Genomic DNA, 18,194 nt, shown 5'->3' with positions numbered 1-18,194 from the left:
AAGAAATGAGTTTATGGATTCACTCACTTATATGTTGCTCAAGCTCTACTGTTATATCTAATGTGCAACTTCACATGACACTGTTTTTTTCAAGGTTAAAAGTTGGACGGAGGAGTCCTCTTTCCCATCCCTAATCCAAGTCTTATGCGCAATTTTCTTTTCTAAGAAAATTGATCTTCAAGCCTTGTGTAAATTATATGGCCCTTAGTTCAATTATTTGATTTATATTTAAGTTTGAGGTTGAAGGAACATGCAGTGCTTTTAGTCCATTTGATTCAAGCTATGAATAAAGTGAGTTGTCAAGATAAATTCAATTTGAGCTATATCAAGTTGAATCGAGTTCGAGCTATCCAACTGAACAGAGTTGTTTGTGATGATTAGTTGAGCCGAGTTCGATTCCAAATTAAACTTTCAGACGAACTCAAATGTTGAGTAGCTCGACTTATTTTTCAGCCCTAAAGATGAATCTTGTCGACATTAACTTTGGAATGCATCTAAAAAATAACTCGCTGAAGCCTAGGATGCCCTTAATATTATATAGTCGTTGTCTTGCAAATGATGCTGTACAATTTTTGCATCTTTTTTTTTTAGAAGTAATTGCTCACTGTAAACTAGATTAAATTCCTAAGTAAACTAGACTAAGCTGCATTTATGAAGAAAAAAAAACATCAGTTGTAAGTGCATAAAAATGTGAAATGTTAATGATTATTCTACCCTTGTTTATGAGCATTTAGTTGAAGGCCTGGTCTCCAATCAATATTAAAAAACAACATAAAAGAAACTCAATATTTTGCATTTGAAAACCTGTTCTTGGTGTATGTTTAGATTGAGGGCGAATCTGATTATTAAATCAGGATAGCACCATAATTTTGTTGAAGCTACAAAAGTATAACAGTGGCTCACCGTGATTTTGTAAATCTCCCTGCCAATCCAAACATAAACTCACTATAAGTGAGATTATGAGCTTAATATATTCATCCTATGAACTCTGTTCTGTGCTATTGACCTATATCAAACCAAACTACCAGAATCATAACATGAAGATAGAGTAGTATGCAAAATTTAAAGGTCAAAGATAACAAATGGTTTAGTTTTTTATTTAGTTGTTCAAGCATTCCAGCTAAATCTCTGTATTACACATTCACTATCAATGATATCTAGCATCTCCCTTGCAGCAGGGTTGGTTAGAGTGCATTTGTTCCCATCCTTTCCTCCTACTCAGCACATTCATGTAGCTAATCAATTTTGCTTAAACCAATAGCTGATGACACAAGGTGATTAGTTTGCAGAATTTCAAAACATGTTGCAATCCATTTGTTGACAACTTTTAGCAGTAAGAGATTAGGAGGATGTTTGCATCCAACTAAATTTATGGATTATAATGACATTCATGTTTCGATTGCAAAGTCAATCATGTTACCTCATATCAAATTGTTTGAAACTGTTTTCACTTTTTTTATATGGAACATTAAGTGCATGTTTGGGTTGACGAGAAGTTTGTTGGAATCACAACATGATTTTTGTCAAAGCTTATAAAATCAAGGTGCCACCACTATTTCATCAAACACACTACCGGTCCAAACATATATCCTGTTTGGAGTAACAACTTATTTGCAGCTTATAGTACACGCGCTTATCATGATAAGTTCTTATGTATAAGTTTGCATAAACTATTTTTATAGTAAAAGATAAAATAACGATAATTGGAGAACTTATGAAAAATAAGTTGAAAAAAGCTTATGAAATTATCTTTTAAGCTGTTTTCGTAACTTCTCTCGCAAACAGTCTTACAAAACTTATGTTATATCAGTGGATAAGCTCGGATAAGCCAATCCAAACAGGCCCTAAGTTCAATAACATTAGAGAATTGATAATCCTAACTCTCTCAAATCTCAATCATACAAATATGTTGCTAAGCAAAGGAAAAACAGAAACAGTTCAAAATTACATAAAATATCATTAAAAAAAATAAAGAAACAGAAACAACACTCATCATCCTCTTATCTATTTGAGACTACTCATTTTATTCCACATAGACCTACCCATGAATTCCCAAAAATTATAACTATAATTATAATAAAAAAATATCAATAGGTAATAAACCATTGTAACTGCCCCAACTAAACGAAATGGTGCAAAATTCATAACCTTAACCATCTTGAATTTCTTGAGCAGAACTGAAGCAAGGAAAATCAGCATCGTCACAATTCTCACACAATATTTCTTGCAAATACAAATCGCGTCATGCAACTGCAATTGATCTGAAAATTTTGATGATGTCTTTAACTTAGAAACAATGTTGGATTTGGATTTGTTCCTGAGTTGAAATTTTTGGAAAAATTGATTGATTTTGGGTTTTTTGGGGTGAGAGGTGAATGTGAAAAGGAAATGAGGAAGGTTGAGGAGAAGGGAGAAGCGGAAGAAGGAGAGGGATTGAAGAGTGGTTGATGAGTGAGTTGCTGCGGCGAATCTGAATCTGAAGTTGAAATGCTTTGCTTTAGCAGTAACGCGGATTCGCCATGATTGTTGTCGATCTGCTTCTTCCATATTCCATTCCCAGAGAAGAAAACAGAGTGAGTGGAAGAAGTAACCGTTAGAGTGAGTAAGCCTTTTCACATAGTGGGTGGTGGGGACATTGTCTTTTTTTTTTTTTTTGTTTTCCAGTGAATTTCTTCTTTTATTTTTAGTGATGGGTGCCATTGTTTAAGATTTTTTTTTTTAGAAAAAAAAAATCTATTTTTTTAATAAAACAATCCACTTTTTGTCATTTTTAAATGTCTATTTAGAATTTTTAGAAAAAATATTTTATTAAATAAAAAATTTACATGAGTTGAACTTACGAGATTGTTACATATTATTCATCAAAGAGATTTCATATTGATAATAAAAGTTAAATCTATGACATTACATATGAATCAACTTCTTATCAGCTGACTTAAAACTTCAATCAGTATCATCTAAAATAAAAATAGCGGTTGGTCCGACTGACCAAACTCGTTTTGCTACTCTCTGCTTTCAATTTCATTTGCACTTTAAGCTAAAAAGAAAGTGGAGACAACTTAATCTCTTCCTAAACAACCTGGAACCACATTAACGAACAACTTAATCTTCAATTTTTTATTATATTAATAATTCAATTTGAATTCATGTATAAAATAAAACAAATGCATTTCTTTTAAGTAGGCATGAATCTAAAATAGTTTCTTAAGCCTTTGGATTAGAGATGGAAAATGATTTATGTGGTGTTATGATAAATTACTATTTGAAATCGCTAGTATTTAAAAATAAGGTTGAAATAAGCTGAGTTTGAGGCTAGATAACATTGGGACACTAGATTTGGTGCATAATTGCAGAATTAAACATCACACTATTCATCAAAAAACAGCTTTCAGTGTTCACAGACTACTAATCAATTATAGCATCAATGTAAGACTCTGGTAATTTCACTTACTAGATACCCATGGATATGATTACCACATGACCAAAAGTTGTATATTGTAGATATGGGTACAATTTTCATCCTACCACGTGACCAAAAGTTGTACTTATTGCTTGAAATTTAAAATTAAAACGTTTGACTGAATAATCAAAAGAAAAATATGAAAGAGGAGACTTTGACTTCTAAAATATACAGCTGCATTTTCTAGCATATAGCCAATTAACATTTAGGCAAATCAGCAGGTGGTGGACCAAGTGAAGTTGAAGGCGTTGGTCCATTTTCAACTATGAATGCTGTGACTAATCCCCAAAGATTATGATCATCCACATGACAATGCAAAAACCATACCCCTGCCAAAATAAACAATTAACAAATTATTATACACCAAAAATGGTAGGACCCCTTTTCAGACCCTGCGTATACGAGAGTTTTAGTGCACCAAGTTGTCCTTTTTAATAAATTTTTAAAAGAGTGAACTATTGTTACATAAAATACTTATACATACCAGGATTGTTTGTTCGGAATCTAATAGCAGCCCATCCTCCCACCGGCACAGCAACCGTGTTGCGAATTGAAGGATTCACCAAATTATACTTGAGTTTATCAGTAGTAGGATTGAAAATCCCGAAGTCTTGCGCCAAAACATGAAAATTCATACCATGAAGATGCATGGGATGACTTTGCGCATTCAAAATCGCTGTATTTTGAAACACAATCTCCACCGTTGAATTGTATTTGAATTGCTTCACCTTAGTCGATTTCGGTGTAAATGTAACATTAGGATCCAAAAATATTTTCGGGTTTACGAAGTCGAAAAATTTTGGAGGGTTATCTGGAAAATCTGTAGTGTAAATGCCACTCACATTGTAAAAATATGCTTCCATTATGGAATATCCTTTTCCAACAGGAAGCAAAAATGACTCATTGTTCATGCTAGATGCAAATTTTTGTCCAAGTGGACCTGTACACTTAGCATTTACAGGACAAGGTACTAAACCCATGTTAATTGTGATATACATGTGTTCATCCACTTCAAGTGGGACAGGGACCCAATTAGGACCCCCTACAAGACCAGTTATGTTGCTGAAAAATTTGTGAGCTATTGGTGTATTGTTATGAAGTGGTAATGCTGGCATTAAAGGTACTATATGTTTTGTTTTTAATTTTTTGTAACCCTCGTAAAAGACGACGGCACGAGTTGTGGAATTGTCGAAGAGTCCTACTGGTTCACCAACAACATAAGGTGATGCAGCCATGTAGTATGAACCTTTTGGTTGGTCTGCTGTGAAAAGTATATCAGCGCTTTGGCCTGCCGCGATGACGATTATATCGGTGGTATAGGGCTCGGTGTATGCGGCATCCATGGCTACAACTGTGAATTTGTGATCGGCAATCTTGAAGAAAAGATTGTTAGCGAGTGCAGCGTTGACCATTCGGAACAAATAGGTCTTTCCTTGCTTCACTTTCAGCTTATACATCTCTGAAATATATAAGTCAAATTATATACACATAACACATGAATTCGAGTATACAAGTCTAATTTACACTAAATTAGAGAAGGGCGAAATAGAAACATACGATTTTTTGAACAATTGAAGAGATCGCCAGGAAAGCCGTTGATAGTGAAAGCATCAGATGCTATTTTATCGCCTGTTTCGAGTTCTTTTTGGATAATCTCCTCAACATTTCCATCATACCAATCACCTAGTATTATTGGTACTTCCTTGTAAGGTTTAGGAAATGGAAATCGACCAGAACGAGGTTGAATGATAATGGCACCGTGAACTGTTGCACGTACAACTGATGCATGAGCATGCCACCATAATGTTCCTTCTTGTTGTGTCACATTAAATTTGTATGTAAATTTATTTTCAGGACGAATTGAACATTGTGTTATATATTCAGGTCCATCTGACCATGCACTATATAGCTGGAACACTCCATGCCTATACATAGTTGAAAAATTCATAAACAATTAGACATTAGTTTCTTAAGAAATAGCAAAACTCTAGTAAAACTATATATAGCTAAGATTTTATATGAATTCTTTCTGTGGATTTTGATGGTGGTGTGTTCTGTTTTTGTTTACAACTTAAATGAAATATTTGTTCATGTATCTATTCTAATTCTTGGGGGTTTACTAGTTTGGGGTAGGGACATCGTATTATATATGCAGGGCCGGGTTCCAACTATGTATTCTCCATTTATTCATTTGAAATTCTAATCACTAAGCTATTTGATCAACATGTAGAGACTAGACATTTTTCAATTGTGACGAACCAAATTTGGCAAAAAGATGATATTATTCAAATTACTTGCCAGTGAATTGTTATATTGTAGGGTGAATTGTTGATTACATGAACAATCACAGAGTCACCATCTCTGACCTCTAGCTTTGGACCTGGGTAAAGTCCATTAACTGTAACAATCACTTGTTCATTGCATAATCGTTTGATAGTCTTGTTTTCAACCTGCAACTCATTCAATTTCAATAGTATGAAATTAAGTATACAAATTCGAAGACAAATTGTACCAAAAAATACAAGAGAAGACAATTTTACTTTGCTGTCCCAAAAGAAAATATAGTGATCATCCTTGCGTTAGGTCAGAGAAATTGGAACTCATTCACTCTGACTCTTGATGGTGAGTTCTAGTTTCTCCAACCCTTCCCCGCAAAAGATAAAGAGAAAATTATATAATAGTAATTGTGTAAAATAATATTTACTTTTGACCTTCAATAATTTTTTTAGATGAATCGAGGATTAAACCCTGACCACGTACGACGTGCCACTTTCCAACAGTAAAAAACTAACTTTTCACATGATATGAGATAGAATATTATTTTAAATCTCACTTTCTTATAGACCGACCTTGCAAAACTTTATGGCATGGTAATAGTATACACCTTGAGAAATGATTGCAATTAGTTATATTGGGTAAGCTAAGTGAAGAATTGAGTTAAAGTGAAAGATTGATTGAATTAAATGTCATGTAAGTAAGACTAGTCAATACAAAATAAATAAAAATTCAACACTAAGCTAAGCACATTAAAATCTTACCAAGAAAGTGTGTTCAACTGTAGCAGCAGAAGCCATAAATGAAGATAAAATTAGAGCAAAAGCCCATGTTTGCCACAACAAAATATTCATCTTGAAGTGACCAACTTGTAGGATAAATAAGCAGATAGCTTATGATTACACTTAAAATAGTTGTGAGAAAGTGAACCTATATTTATGGTGTTAATAGGTAGTGTGGTTCTTGTTGTTTTCATATCGATCACTTTCAGTTTACTTATTGAATAATATTGATATAAAATAATGCAAATTGTTGTGAATTAATTTTTTTTTTATGCCTCTATCAATTGAAGATTTGGTCTACACAGCCCCTTTGCAAATAAAATTATATTTACAAGTCAAAACCTTATAAGTAAGTATCTTATGAGTATAGTTATCATGGCAGACTTTTTTGACTGTGAATACGTCATCCCTCTTTTATTTGATATAGTTTTGGCCTCATTAGACAGGCCATGTCTTCCCTCATCTTGGACTTTGGTTAGTTTAATTTTTTTATAATTTTTTAGAAGAAATTTGTTTGATATTTTTTTAGAGGTTGGACTATGGTGATATTGATGATCATATGTTACATTCAATATGATTCGACAAACAAATGCATAGGACACAAGAAAATGAAATTAAAATACGAAAAATGAAAACAATGGTGATGTAATATTTCAATATGATTCAACTTGAACATATATTATTATATATGACTAGGTCATTGTCTTTGAATTTTTGGTTAACTATAGAGATGGTGGTAGATGCTCGTGTTTTTGTAATGAGCAGGTAGGTGCTCATGTATAGATGTTAGACAAGAAATTTCAATATTCAATTTCGACAAACAAACATCTCTGCCAAATAGATAAGGGTGCTAATCATCATATGATATCAATTGGCAGAAAATTGTTAGAGGATTTTTTGGTACAAAAACATCATGTTTGGGAAGAGTTTTACATGTACAAGTTGAGTTTAATTTATATACATAGTTGGTGTATTCGAATTTTGTACATATATTTAATCATGTGTTCTCACATCATTTAATGAATTTAGAATGTATAATTTGTCATATAATATTATTTAATTTTTTAAACGAAAATTTTATTTAACAACCTGCTCAAAACGAACAAAGATCGGTGATTCAGAGAATACAAATTAAAGGCATCGTATATAGGCGGAGCATCCAAAAATAAACATCATAAAAGACATCCCTACACACAACACCTAGTCATACCTTACCTTCAACACACATGAGGACAACACCCACCAAAATAAACACCACCACCTAAAACAGACTCATTCACGAAAACAACCACTGAAAAACGATATACATAACTACCCATCATCACTACTCACCCCAAAAGAAGACCGCTCTAAATGAAATTCTCGGTCCTCATCATCAAAGCTGAACCAGATCCGAAAAGCTCATATTCGAAAGATCATTCAACTGTCACCACCTCTCAACCTCCGATACACCGAAAGAACACAAAAAAAAAAAAAAAAAAAACCCAAAACCAAACTTGAGCTAAGGAATTGACTCCCGATCTCGAATCAAAAACGATCGACCCACCAGACTTCAAGACCAAATTAGAAGGCACCCCTCACCCTCGGTCCACCAGAAGAACACCATAACCAGCCAAACAAGACGGTCATATAACATTAATTGATATGGTAACATATCATTGGACGTAAACATATGCTTCATGTATGGTCCTATCTTTGCACAAGTCCAACAATGATGTAGAATGAAGTAATCAATAAAATGCCTCTCACAAAAAAAAATGTTCTTAGGCAAATTGATCTTTACTTCTTATTCCTCTTAATTACGGTGCGCTATATTTTATTAGGGTTTGTCTAACATGTGCAATATTATACATGTTAAGGCAACTAAAAGTAGTAACTTTTCATTCAAAACCAACAATTAATTATTAAAAACTTAAATATTTAATATAAAATACACAAGTTCCAAGTCAAAGTTACTACTTTAAATTTCTTAACGTGTGCAAATTTGCACATGATAGAAAAACCCATTTTATTATAATCACAGGTGGTAGCATAATACTACTTGTTGAGTAGTGGATTTGGTCTAAGTGGTAAAAAGACATGATTTGGATCTAAATTTTTTGGATTTGAACTCTACTTTTGTCTTTGAATGAAGATAAAATTAAATTTATTTGTAAGTGTTTTTTTAGTAGCATTAGATTGAGTTAAGGGCATCGTTCCCTAATCTCAAATTTTTTTATCAAAAAAGATACTTTAATATTTGGAATGAGAGTTGAAGATATAAAAATTATAGTATTGACCTCTCTCAAAAAAAAATTATAATATTGACTTTAATTTTTCTCACTATAACTAATATTGTATTTCCATTGTGTATAATGTTTCTCATGTATCTTTCGGAAACAGAGGAAATTATATTGTTTACAATTTTTCCTGGTCATATCTTGCAATGTAGGGTACATAATTCTTTGATTATTTTATCACACTTGATTGACATGTTTGGCAATGAAGACAAAATAAGCTTCACAAGTTGGAATAATAAATTTTCATGTGAAGTTTATTTGTGAAAGTCAATACTACAGCCTACAGGAAGACATTTGTCTAAAATTTGGGATATTTATGTCATTAAAGGATTTTTTTTTTTTTGTCAAGTAATCTAGTGGCTAGATTCACACACATTATGTGCAGAGAAATGGAGAATCCGGAGTTCGAACTCTAACCTCTGCACAAATTATCCCTGGTAGCTACCAACTGAGTTATACTTGCATGCCGTCGTTAAAGGATTTCTATAAATAAAATATAAAATAAAGGGTTGCTATCAACTACAGTTATAAATTAAGTGTCACTTGCATGAGGATTGGTCTTACCAAAATAAAATATTGCATGGGACATGAATTTCTTCAATGTAATTTTGTCTGTTAATGACCCAAATATATATTGTTTTTTCAACTGCATGGTTGTTTAAACTATATAGAGCATAAGAAAATTTTGTACCAAAATAAAATAAGAAAATTGTAAGTGTCACAAATTCAATTAACAAGAATAAATAGGAATAATATGTAGTATACTAAATTAGGTCAAATGTGAATGGTTAGTCTCATATCGATTATGAATTAATTGAATGTCAGATACATGAATGGTGGTGACCCTATATCAAATTTGGATGGAGATATTGTGTCCAACCCTCTTGTTAATCTTGAATCATTGATACGTTGTTGCTCTCGTGTTCCATCAAACTCCCTAACCCTCTGCTTTCAGATATGCAAAATTCATGTTTTATAGTATTAGAAAGAGTACCTTTTCACAAGATTTTGTCACCATTTCACGAGAGAAAGTAAACTCTTTACATAATAATATATATGATTATTTTAATTTTGACTGAACAAAACGACTAATCAAACAAAAGAGTTGTATTAGTTGATTAACAAACATATTTAGACATTAAAAAATACATCCCAAAGTCAATAATTTGAACTAAAAATGAACAACACGGTGTAAAATATTTTACAAATTGGTCAGTAGATGGAGATCACAAGCTTAGGTGCTCTGCTCAATCCATGGCCTAGCATTCTGATTGAATAAGTGATTTTCATATGGAAAATGGCTTATCTTTTTAAGGATATTTAAATGATAAAATTGATTTTGTATATCTGAAATCATTTGCAATTACTTGTCACCGTCTTTAGATGAATTTTTTAAAATCATGGCTACTATGATTTTGATAAATTAACTGAAATACCAAACATGCAATCCATAAAAACAACACTCTTCAAAGTAAAATCAACACATATATTCAAAATCAAATTTAACTTCTAGCCTGGTACCAGTCATATTTTGCAAAAATTGTGCATATTTGAGTAAATCATGAATATTTTAACTAAAAATTATACGAAATGCACTTAAATTTTGTCATTTATATATTTAATCATAATAAACTGGTGAAAATTAAGTGCTACCGTTCACCACAGTAAGAAATTATTGAGAAAAAAACATGTTAATTAAAATAAAGGTCTGTATCATTAGCTATTGAACCTTATAACGTGTTTGAAAAAGGCTAGCAAATCAAGAAAGAGCATATCTTATAAGGAGCTCACACTTGATATATTTTACAAAAAAAAAACATAAAGAAATCAATTTTATATTTTTTTACTGTAAAGAAATCAAATTATTGAAATCGTTTAAATGGTCTCATCAAAGTAGGTAAAGAAATTTATATTAAAAGGAAGTTGGTAAAGAAATTGACATTTTCTTTATTCAAAGCCGTTTTCATCAAATAAATATTTTTGCTAAGAGACTGTTGTTGAAGTCATTGCAATAAAAAAAAAAAAATTAGGTCGATTGAACACTGTGTTTTAAGATATGTTAAAGTTTATGCAATGTAAGTGATAACTGTGTTTTAAGATATATTAAAATAGTTGTGTAAGAAAAGTGAGTTGCTTTAAACATATGTTAAAGTTTAGGAAAAAGATAGGTAGACATCCTTTTTTATACATTTTCCATGTACATCTCATATGTTAGAGGTATTTTAGTAATTTCACATCACATCCTCACCCCTTTTCATCTCTTCTTTCAATGTTTTTGCCACATGTCACAAATGTGTGTGGGTGTAAAAGGGTGTATGCCACCTATGGTGGTTTATGTATAACAACTCATTTGTCTAATGTTCAGGACCGGCCCATAGCCCGTCGAGGCTGGGCGACGATACCGGGCCTCCAATTTTTTGGGGTCCAAAATATATTTTTTTATATGTAAGACACGAAAATAATGGTTATATATTTATTAAAAGCAAATTATTTTAGTAGTCTATACACCTTGTTTTAGTGGCATGGCCACTTTTTGTTGAGTGTGAGATCATGTGTTCAAGACTCAACAAAGTGTGATTTTTAATTTTATTTTTTTTAAATAACTTATTTATTTTTTTGGGGCCCAGATTTTTTTTTTTTTTGCATCCCTTATAAAATTAAAACTGAGCCTATGAATTTGTTAAGACGGTCCTGCTAATGTTCTTCCTTAATCAATTATATATTCCTCATATTTCAATTATATCTCCACACACATGTCCCCCATCGTACATACAAAAAATTAATTGTATCAATTAACTTATGTTGTTAAGCAAAATAGACAATTGATTCAATGGAATATGACATGACAGTGTTTGTGTGAATGCAAAACTAACCCTATGTATAGGCATTAGCATCTACACATGATTTAATCCAGATCCCTTAGATAAAATGTCAATGTCTCGCACTTTTTAAAACAAAAATTCATTTTCGGATTTCACGTCAGTAAAAGCATTAAGAACATAATTAAAGCAAAGATATAACGAAATAGAATTTACATACAACCAGCTAGATTAATTATCTACATCAAATTCATAGCAACAAGACCTAATCCTAACAATAGAGAGAATTAGTCATACATAATCTTACAATAAGAAACAAGAAGAAAAGAGATTGATGTCGAAGCCGATTCCTCATTCTCTTACGTCATAAACCTCTCCCTTAAGATCACTCTCTCTCCCTAGCTTAGTTTTTGAGTTCTTCTCTGCCTGAGACTTATGGTATATGGTGATATGGAACGATATCAAAAAATGAGATATGAGCTCCTTTTTATAGATTCTTAAGAGTGAAAATTCGCATGGTGATCCAATAGTTTGTTCAGCGAGATTAAGTGTTTTCTAGCTCAAAAATCGCCTTCTAAGCCTCCTTAACTTCCCTCACCGAATTTTTGCTCGCCCACCATAATTGACAAGATTCTGAAATTCGCTCAGTGGAATTCATGCTCAATCAATGGTTTTGACAACATTTTGAATAATGGAAATTCGGGAATTTTTTTGCCTTTACTCACTTCTGGATTGTTTTGACTCGCTTAGCGGATTTGCTTAAACTCAAAATCTTTTCTCTTATCCTTCTGCTTAACAATTCAACTCAAAAGACCTACAAAAAGGAAGGGAAATAGATACATGTAGTTGAACTGCCAGTATAAGTATAAGGACTTAATGTTTACATGATTTTGAGGGTTTTTCTTGATATTTCTTGAAAAACAAGTTAATAAGTTTCGTAACTAAATAGGTAAAAATAACCGAAATTTGGCATTTATTAAATCTCTCCAACTTAGAAATTTGTTTATCCTAAAAAAAAAAAAATCAAAACTAAATCAACATTGATGCATATTCAATTTCAAGGTTTTTAATCAATAATACATCATTTTGAAATCTTTGAAATATGCATGATTCCACTAGATTGAACAAGCAAGATACATGTTGACAACCTTCCTAGGATCAAAGTATGAATGTAAAGTGACTCCTAAATGCAATGCAAGTGCGCTCACAGCATGAATGTTCACAAATTCCAAGTCAATAGCATGATTAATTTTGAACTATATACCTAACACAAACCTCAATAGTAAAACACTGAACATTTTTTCCACCAAACTTTTATTCTTTGTCACAGTGAGTGCATACTCTTGTGCCTCTACATCTACCATATATCCTCTTCCACAAGAAGATGAACCTCTACCATAAGATTGAGAGTATTGTGCAGCAAACAGAATCTTAGATTCATCAAGAGGGAGAGTAGCTTGTGTATCTTGTTACACAAGTAAAGAGTATACTTTGTCAATATTAGGAAGAGGCTCCATGAACATTATTTGAGATCTTACAACTGAATATTGATCCTTAAGCCCTTTGAGAAAACGAATAACTGATCAATATCTCTGTATTCACGCATTTTATCAATACAAGAAGTGACATGAATAGGCCTAAAATTATATATCAAGTTCTTTCCAAAGTTTCTTTAACTTTGTATAATATGAGGAAATTGATCAATCAGTCAATCATCTTGCTTTAATATGTAAATCTTCTCTTTAATGTCAGAAATATGAAAGATGTCACAAGATGCTTTGATATATTTTCGGTTCCTTTGAGTTCTTGAGACATGACATTATCACCGGGTTACATATATCCCAAGAACTGGAATCACAATCTTCATCAAGAGGATGAGGTAGAGCACCATTGATAAAATAAAACTTGTGTTTCGAACGCAATGGAACAATGCTGGCACGTGACCAAGGGTTGTAATTGGTTTTACATTCAACAATGGTGTAGCAATAATGTTTCTCGGATTTTCATTAGGATGCATGAAATAAGGGTTCAAAGGATCAGTTTGATAACCCTTCTAATGATTAAGGATGCGTGCTCCATTGACACTACCATCTATACTATCCATAGACATGATGAAAAAAGAAGATGAATTGCACAAAGAAATAAAAATTGCTGCAAAGAATATGAGGAATCAAGATTGATTTTCAAGAATCAATCGAAAAAGAAAAAATTGGGAAAAGAAAACTAAATTCATAATGAACTGAAGAGTTTTTTAATCAAGAAGAACACAATATTGATGGCAAGGCCCCATTGTAGGGCTCTGATATCATGTTAAAGCCAAAACTGAATCTCCATTAATGGAGAAGAAAATCTTAGAAAGCAAGAAATTGAAAAATGTAATTAATTGATTCACAAAAACTGAACTACATGTGTTGCTCATACAAATATTTATAGATTCTAGTTGAGAAAAAGTTATTAGGTAGTTATTTTGTTGGCTAACTTGTTGTACAAGTAACCTTCATAATCTCACTTGTTAGTAGTTATTACTACAATTAATCTCACAATTCTTAAATCAAAAAGTAAATAAAAAAAAACTAAAATACATTAATAACATCAAATCACTCACATGCACACACAATTTACTCTAACTCTTACATTTCTACATGACAGGAACAACTCCAATTTATTCCAACACAATGTGAAGAATTGGTCTTATTTACAATACTACTACAGACAGACATGTTTGGTAACAACATAAATCTGAATTTGAATTCCTAAACAATATCATTATAGTTATATTTATTCGACAAGTTAAGAACCCGCTTTAATTTGCTTCCTCCACATTGCAACCTGGTTAACATTTAGGAAGATCAGCAGGTGGTGGAGGGAGTGAAGTTGAAGGAGTTGGTCCATTCTCAACCTCAAAAGCCATGTCTAGTCCCCGTGCAACATGATCTTCCATGTGACAGTGTACAAACCACACTCCTGTAAACATAACGAAGGTATGCATCAATTTTAATATGTTATCATCATCATCATAAGTATAACACGCGCACGCACACACATCCTAATTTTTTGTCACAATTTCTTTTACTTTTTTTATAGTGATTTAATTAATACCTGGATTATTTGCTTGAAATCTGATGACAGCCCATCCTCCCACAGGAACAGCAATCGTGTTACGTCTTTGAGGGTTTACCAGATTAAACTTGGCACGATCAGTGGTGGAATTGAAATTTCCAAACCCTTGAGCCAAAATGTGGAAGCTAAAACCATGAATATGCATAGGATGGTTTTGTGCACCAACAAGTGATGTACTTTGGAAAACAATCTCCAACGTTGAATTGAACTTGAGTCTCTTTACCTTGGTTGATTTCGGAGCAAATAAAAGGTTCGTATTTAAATTCGGGTTAGGGTTAGTGAAGTCAAATATAACCGGAGGATTGTTAGGGAAATCGGCGGTGTAAACTCCGCTCACGTTGTTGAAAAATGCTTCCAACATAGAAAGTCCTCTCCCTTTAGGAATAACAAAAGACTCATTGTTCATGCTAAAAGACAATTGTTGGTTAAACGGACCAAGACACGTGGCATTGGCGACGTTTGAAGGATCACACCTTTCAAGGCCTAATCCAACGGTAATAAACATGTGTTCATCAACATTAAGTGGGACTGGAACCCAATGCGGTGCCCTCACCGAGCCGGTTATGTTGCTAAAGAATCTATGAGCCGTTGGTGTGTCGTTGAAAGGTGGTAGGGAAGGCATGATAGGTAGTTGTGGTGATAATAAGGCATCATAAACGACAATGCCACGAGTTGTGATGTTGGCAAAGTCGCGGACACCAACTTCGTAAGGAGAGGCAGCCATGTAGTAAGATCCTATAGGTTGATTTGCTGTGAACAAAGCATCAACTGTTTGGCCAGGGGCGATAACGATGATGTCAGTCTCGAATGGATTCGTGTAGTCAGCATCCAGTGCAACAACTGTGAAACTGTGATTTGCTATTTTGAAGAAAAGATTGTTATTGAGTGCAACATTGATTATCCGTAGCAAGTATGTCATCCCTGGTTTCACCTTCATCTTGAACATATCTGAATTATGTTAAAAAGAAGATTATGTATTTTTAATTATGTCGTTAATTTTATATTGCAATTTGAAAATGACAAATAAATTTATATTGGAACAACACTTTCCTAACAAATACGACAGTTGAAAAGGCATTAAGTGAGTTTAAATCATCACTACTCGATGTAAGACTCTTAAAACATTACTCTATCGCGGATCAAGGACTAACAAACTCAACAATATCAATTTAAACCTATGAAGTATGGATCGAGTTTCTGTGACTAACTCAATCATCTCAAAATCTAGCTAATGTATTGTTTCTTACAAAGTGATCACTTACGATTTTTGGAACAATTATAGAGATCACCGGGCAATCCATTGATTGTGTAGGCATCAGATGAATTTGGAGCGCCACCGGTGACGAGAGCTTCATTCTCAACGTCAACAACATTAGCATCATACCAGTCACCTATATTTAAAGACATATAACATTTGTTATGGAAAATATTTCAAATTTCAAATAATTGCAAATTTTGTAATTATATTCCTAGGATTCATGTAAGAAAAAATATTGTCATTAAAGAAGAGAGATTGTATAAATTAAAGAAAAGACATGTCAAAAAGAATTTATTTTATTAGTAGGAATCAATATCGGTATTTTAAAGCGTAAAACACTCATACACTCTATGCTCCAAACACTTGCGCTAGACCTTGTGGTAGATGTCAAAAACGAGTAGAGGAACGTGTATATCAATTATCAAATGCTAAATTGTATACCTAATAGAATAGGAACTTGCTTGTAGGGTTTAGGAAATGGAAATCGATTTGAATGAGGTTGAATGATGAAAGCACCATAAACTGTGGAACGTAGAACTGATGTATGAGCATGCCAAAATAAAGTTCCTTCTTGTTGTGTCACTTTGAACTTATATGTGTACTTGTTTCCTGGAATTATAGGGCATTGAGTTGCATATTCAGGACCATCTGCCCAAGCACTAAACAGTTGAAACACTCCATGCCTACATAAATTAAGTCCAATATTTCTAAACAGATTGAGCTATTAATCCAAATGATGCAAGGACATTGCAAATAAATATTAAAAATAAATTTTGTTAAATTCAGCAATAATTTACAAATTCAGAGTTACTATTTTTATCTTATTTTTACACAAAATTAAGCTTTACTATTAGGAAAAATAGAATTAATTGAAGACATAAATTAGAGATGAAAAATATGTCAACTTTGTCCATCTCTTGTATTTCTAAAATATTTTTGGATGTGTACTTCGAAATGTGGCAAAAATGTATACATCCAGATGAAACAAAAACTTTTTTAAAAAAAATATATTTTCATCTGAAAAAGACTTCATTAGAAGGTAAAAAAAATTAAATATGTTTTTTGTTCCTATAAATATATCAACTTTTCGTTTTAGTTTTTCTAAAATTTTCCTTCGATTTTTAGTTCCTATAAAATTTTCAATCACCACACTTTATTCCCTACTTTTAAGTCAACTCATGTTTAGTCTTTGTATTCTTTTAATAAAATTATACATAAATATGTAAAATATTATAAAAATCTCTCTTAATAAAATTGTGCAGAAATATGTACAATATTATAAAGTATATTAATTCATGTTTAGCCTTTATATGGAGAGGAGTTTACCAGTGAATTGTAATATTGTAGGGTGAATTGTTGATCACATGGATAATCACAGTGTCACCTTCATGGATATTTATCTTTGGTCCTGGGAATTTTCCATTAACCGCAACAATTTCTCTCTTATTGCACAAGCGTTTGATAGTCATGTTTTGAACCTGCAATAATGTAACAATATGTAATCATTAAGTTCTAGCTAGGCTTCTGTCCAAACAAATAATAACTATCTAGGTAAAATTTAATGACTGTATATTTTGTTTGTATTCTTCTTTTTTTACTCAATTTATTTTAGCAAAATCTACACTTTTGAATTTCAAAGAAAATCAAAGTGACATTGTGATTTTGTCACGGTAATACCAAACATGCACAAAATTGCTTATAGAAACAAACAAAACAACATAAGTTATAAATGATTCCAAAAATTGTGGAGCAAAAGAAAATCAAATTAGATAGCCAATTTACTTTGAAAGTGTGTTCCACGGTACCAGCAAAAACTAGTGAAGAAGCTAGAAAAGCAAAAACCAATGCTAGCAAAAACAAGAATATCTTCATGTTTGAGAAGATTGAAGATATATAGAAACTTTTCTCTAAAATCAAATTATGTAATATGTACTTGTTTGGCTGTATATAGTTCGTTATTATATAGTAGTGAGATTTGACATTTTTTACATTTGCGTGTTCCATTTGTAACTATTCATACAAGCAACTCCAATGTGATTTGAGTTGGCATATAAGGGATTAACATGGTAAGATCACTTCAAGTTAACGAAATGGCGGGAAACACAAACTTCTTTGAAAAATAAAACCTAGAATCACTTTTTATTAGTAAATTAAATGAAAATGAAGATGCTTTCTATCTTAAAAAAATACTAAAGCCTAAGA

The 18,194-nt window shown here is 32.2% G+C and overlaps 2 protein-coding genes across 2 annotated transcripts; both read right to left on the bottom strand.

Annotated features, from left to right (window-relative positions):
• Positions 1–3,335: 3,335 nt before the first annotated feature.
• LOC25498652 (laccase-7) lies at positions 3,336–6,718 on the bottom strand. The gene is made up of 5 exons (XM_013593585.3): positions 6,499–6,718; positions 5,759–5,910; positions 5,018–5,385; positions 3,945–4,919; positions 3,336–3,789 (listed from the first exon to the last, which is right to left on the bottom strand). The coding sequence occupies exons 1-5, from the start codon at positions 6,586–6,588 to the stop codon at positions 3,659–3,661; spliced, it is 1,716 nt and encodes a 571-aa protein (XP_013449039.1). The 5' UTR covers positions 6,589–6,718; the 3' UTR covers positions 3,336–3,658.
• Positions 6,719–14,177: 7,459 nt separating this feature from the next.
• LOC25498651 (laccase-7) lies at positions 14,178–17,864 on the bottom strand. Its single transcript, XM_013593584.3, has 6 exons — positions 17,775–17,864; positions 17,319–17,470; positions 16,434–16,675; positions 15,997–16,125; positions 14,714–15,682; positions 14,178–14,578 (listed from the first exon to the last, which is right to left on the bottom strand). The coding sequence occupies exons 1-6, from the start codon at positions 17,862–17,864 to the stop codon at positions 14,448–14,450; spliced, it is 1,713 nt and encodes a 570-aa protein (XP_013449038.1). The 3' UTR covers positions 14,178–14,447.
• Positions 17,865–18,194: the final 330 nt, after the last annotated feature.

The sequence above is a fragment of the Medicago truncatula genome, chromosome 7 (assembly GCF_003473485.1).
Source record: "Medicago truncatula cultivar Jemalong A17 chromosome 7, MtrunA17r5.0-ANR, whole genome shotgun sequence".
Classification (NCBI taxonomy): Eukaryota; Viridiplantae; Streptophyta; class Magnoliopsida; order Fabales; family Fabaceae; genus Medicago; species Medicago truncatula.
Note: the sequence above shows the minus strand (reverse complement) of the source record. Positions and strands in the feature narration are given on the sequence as shown.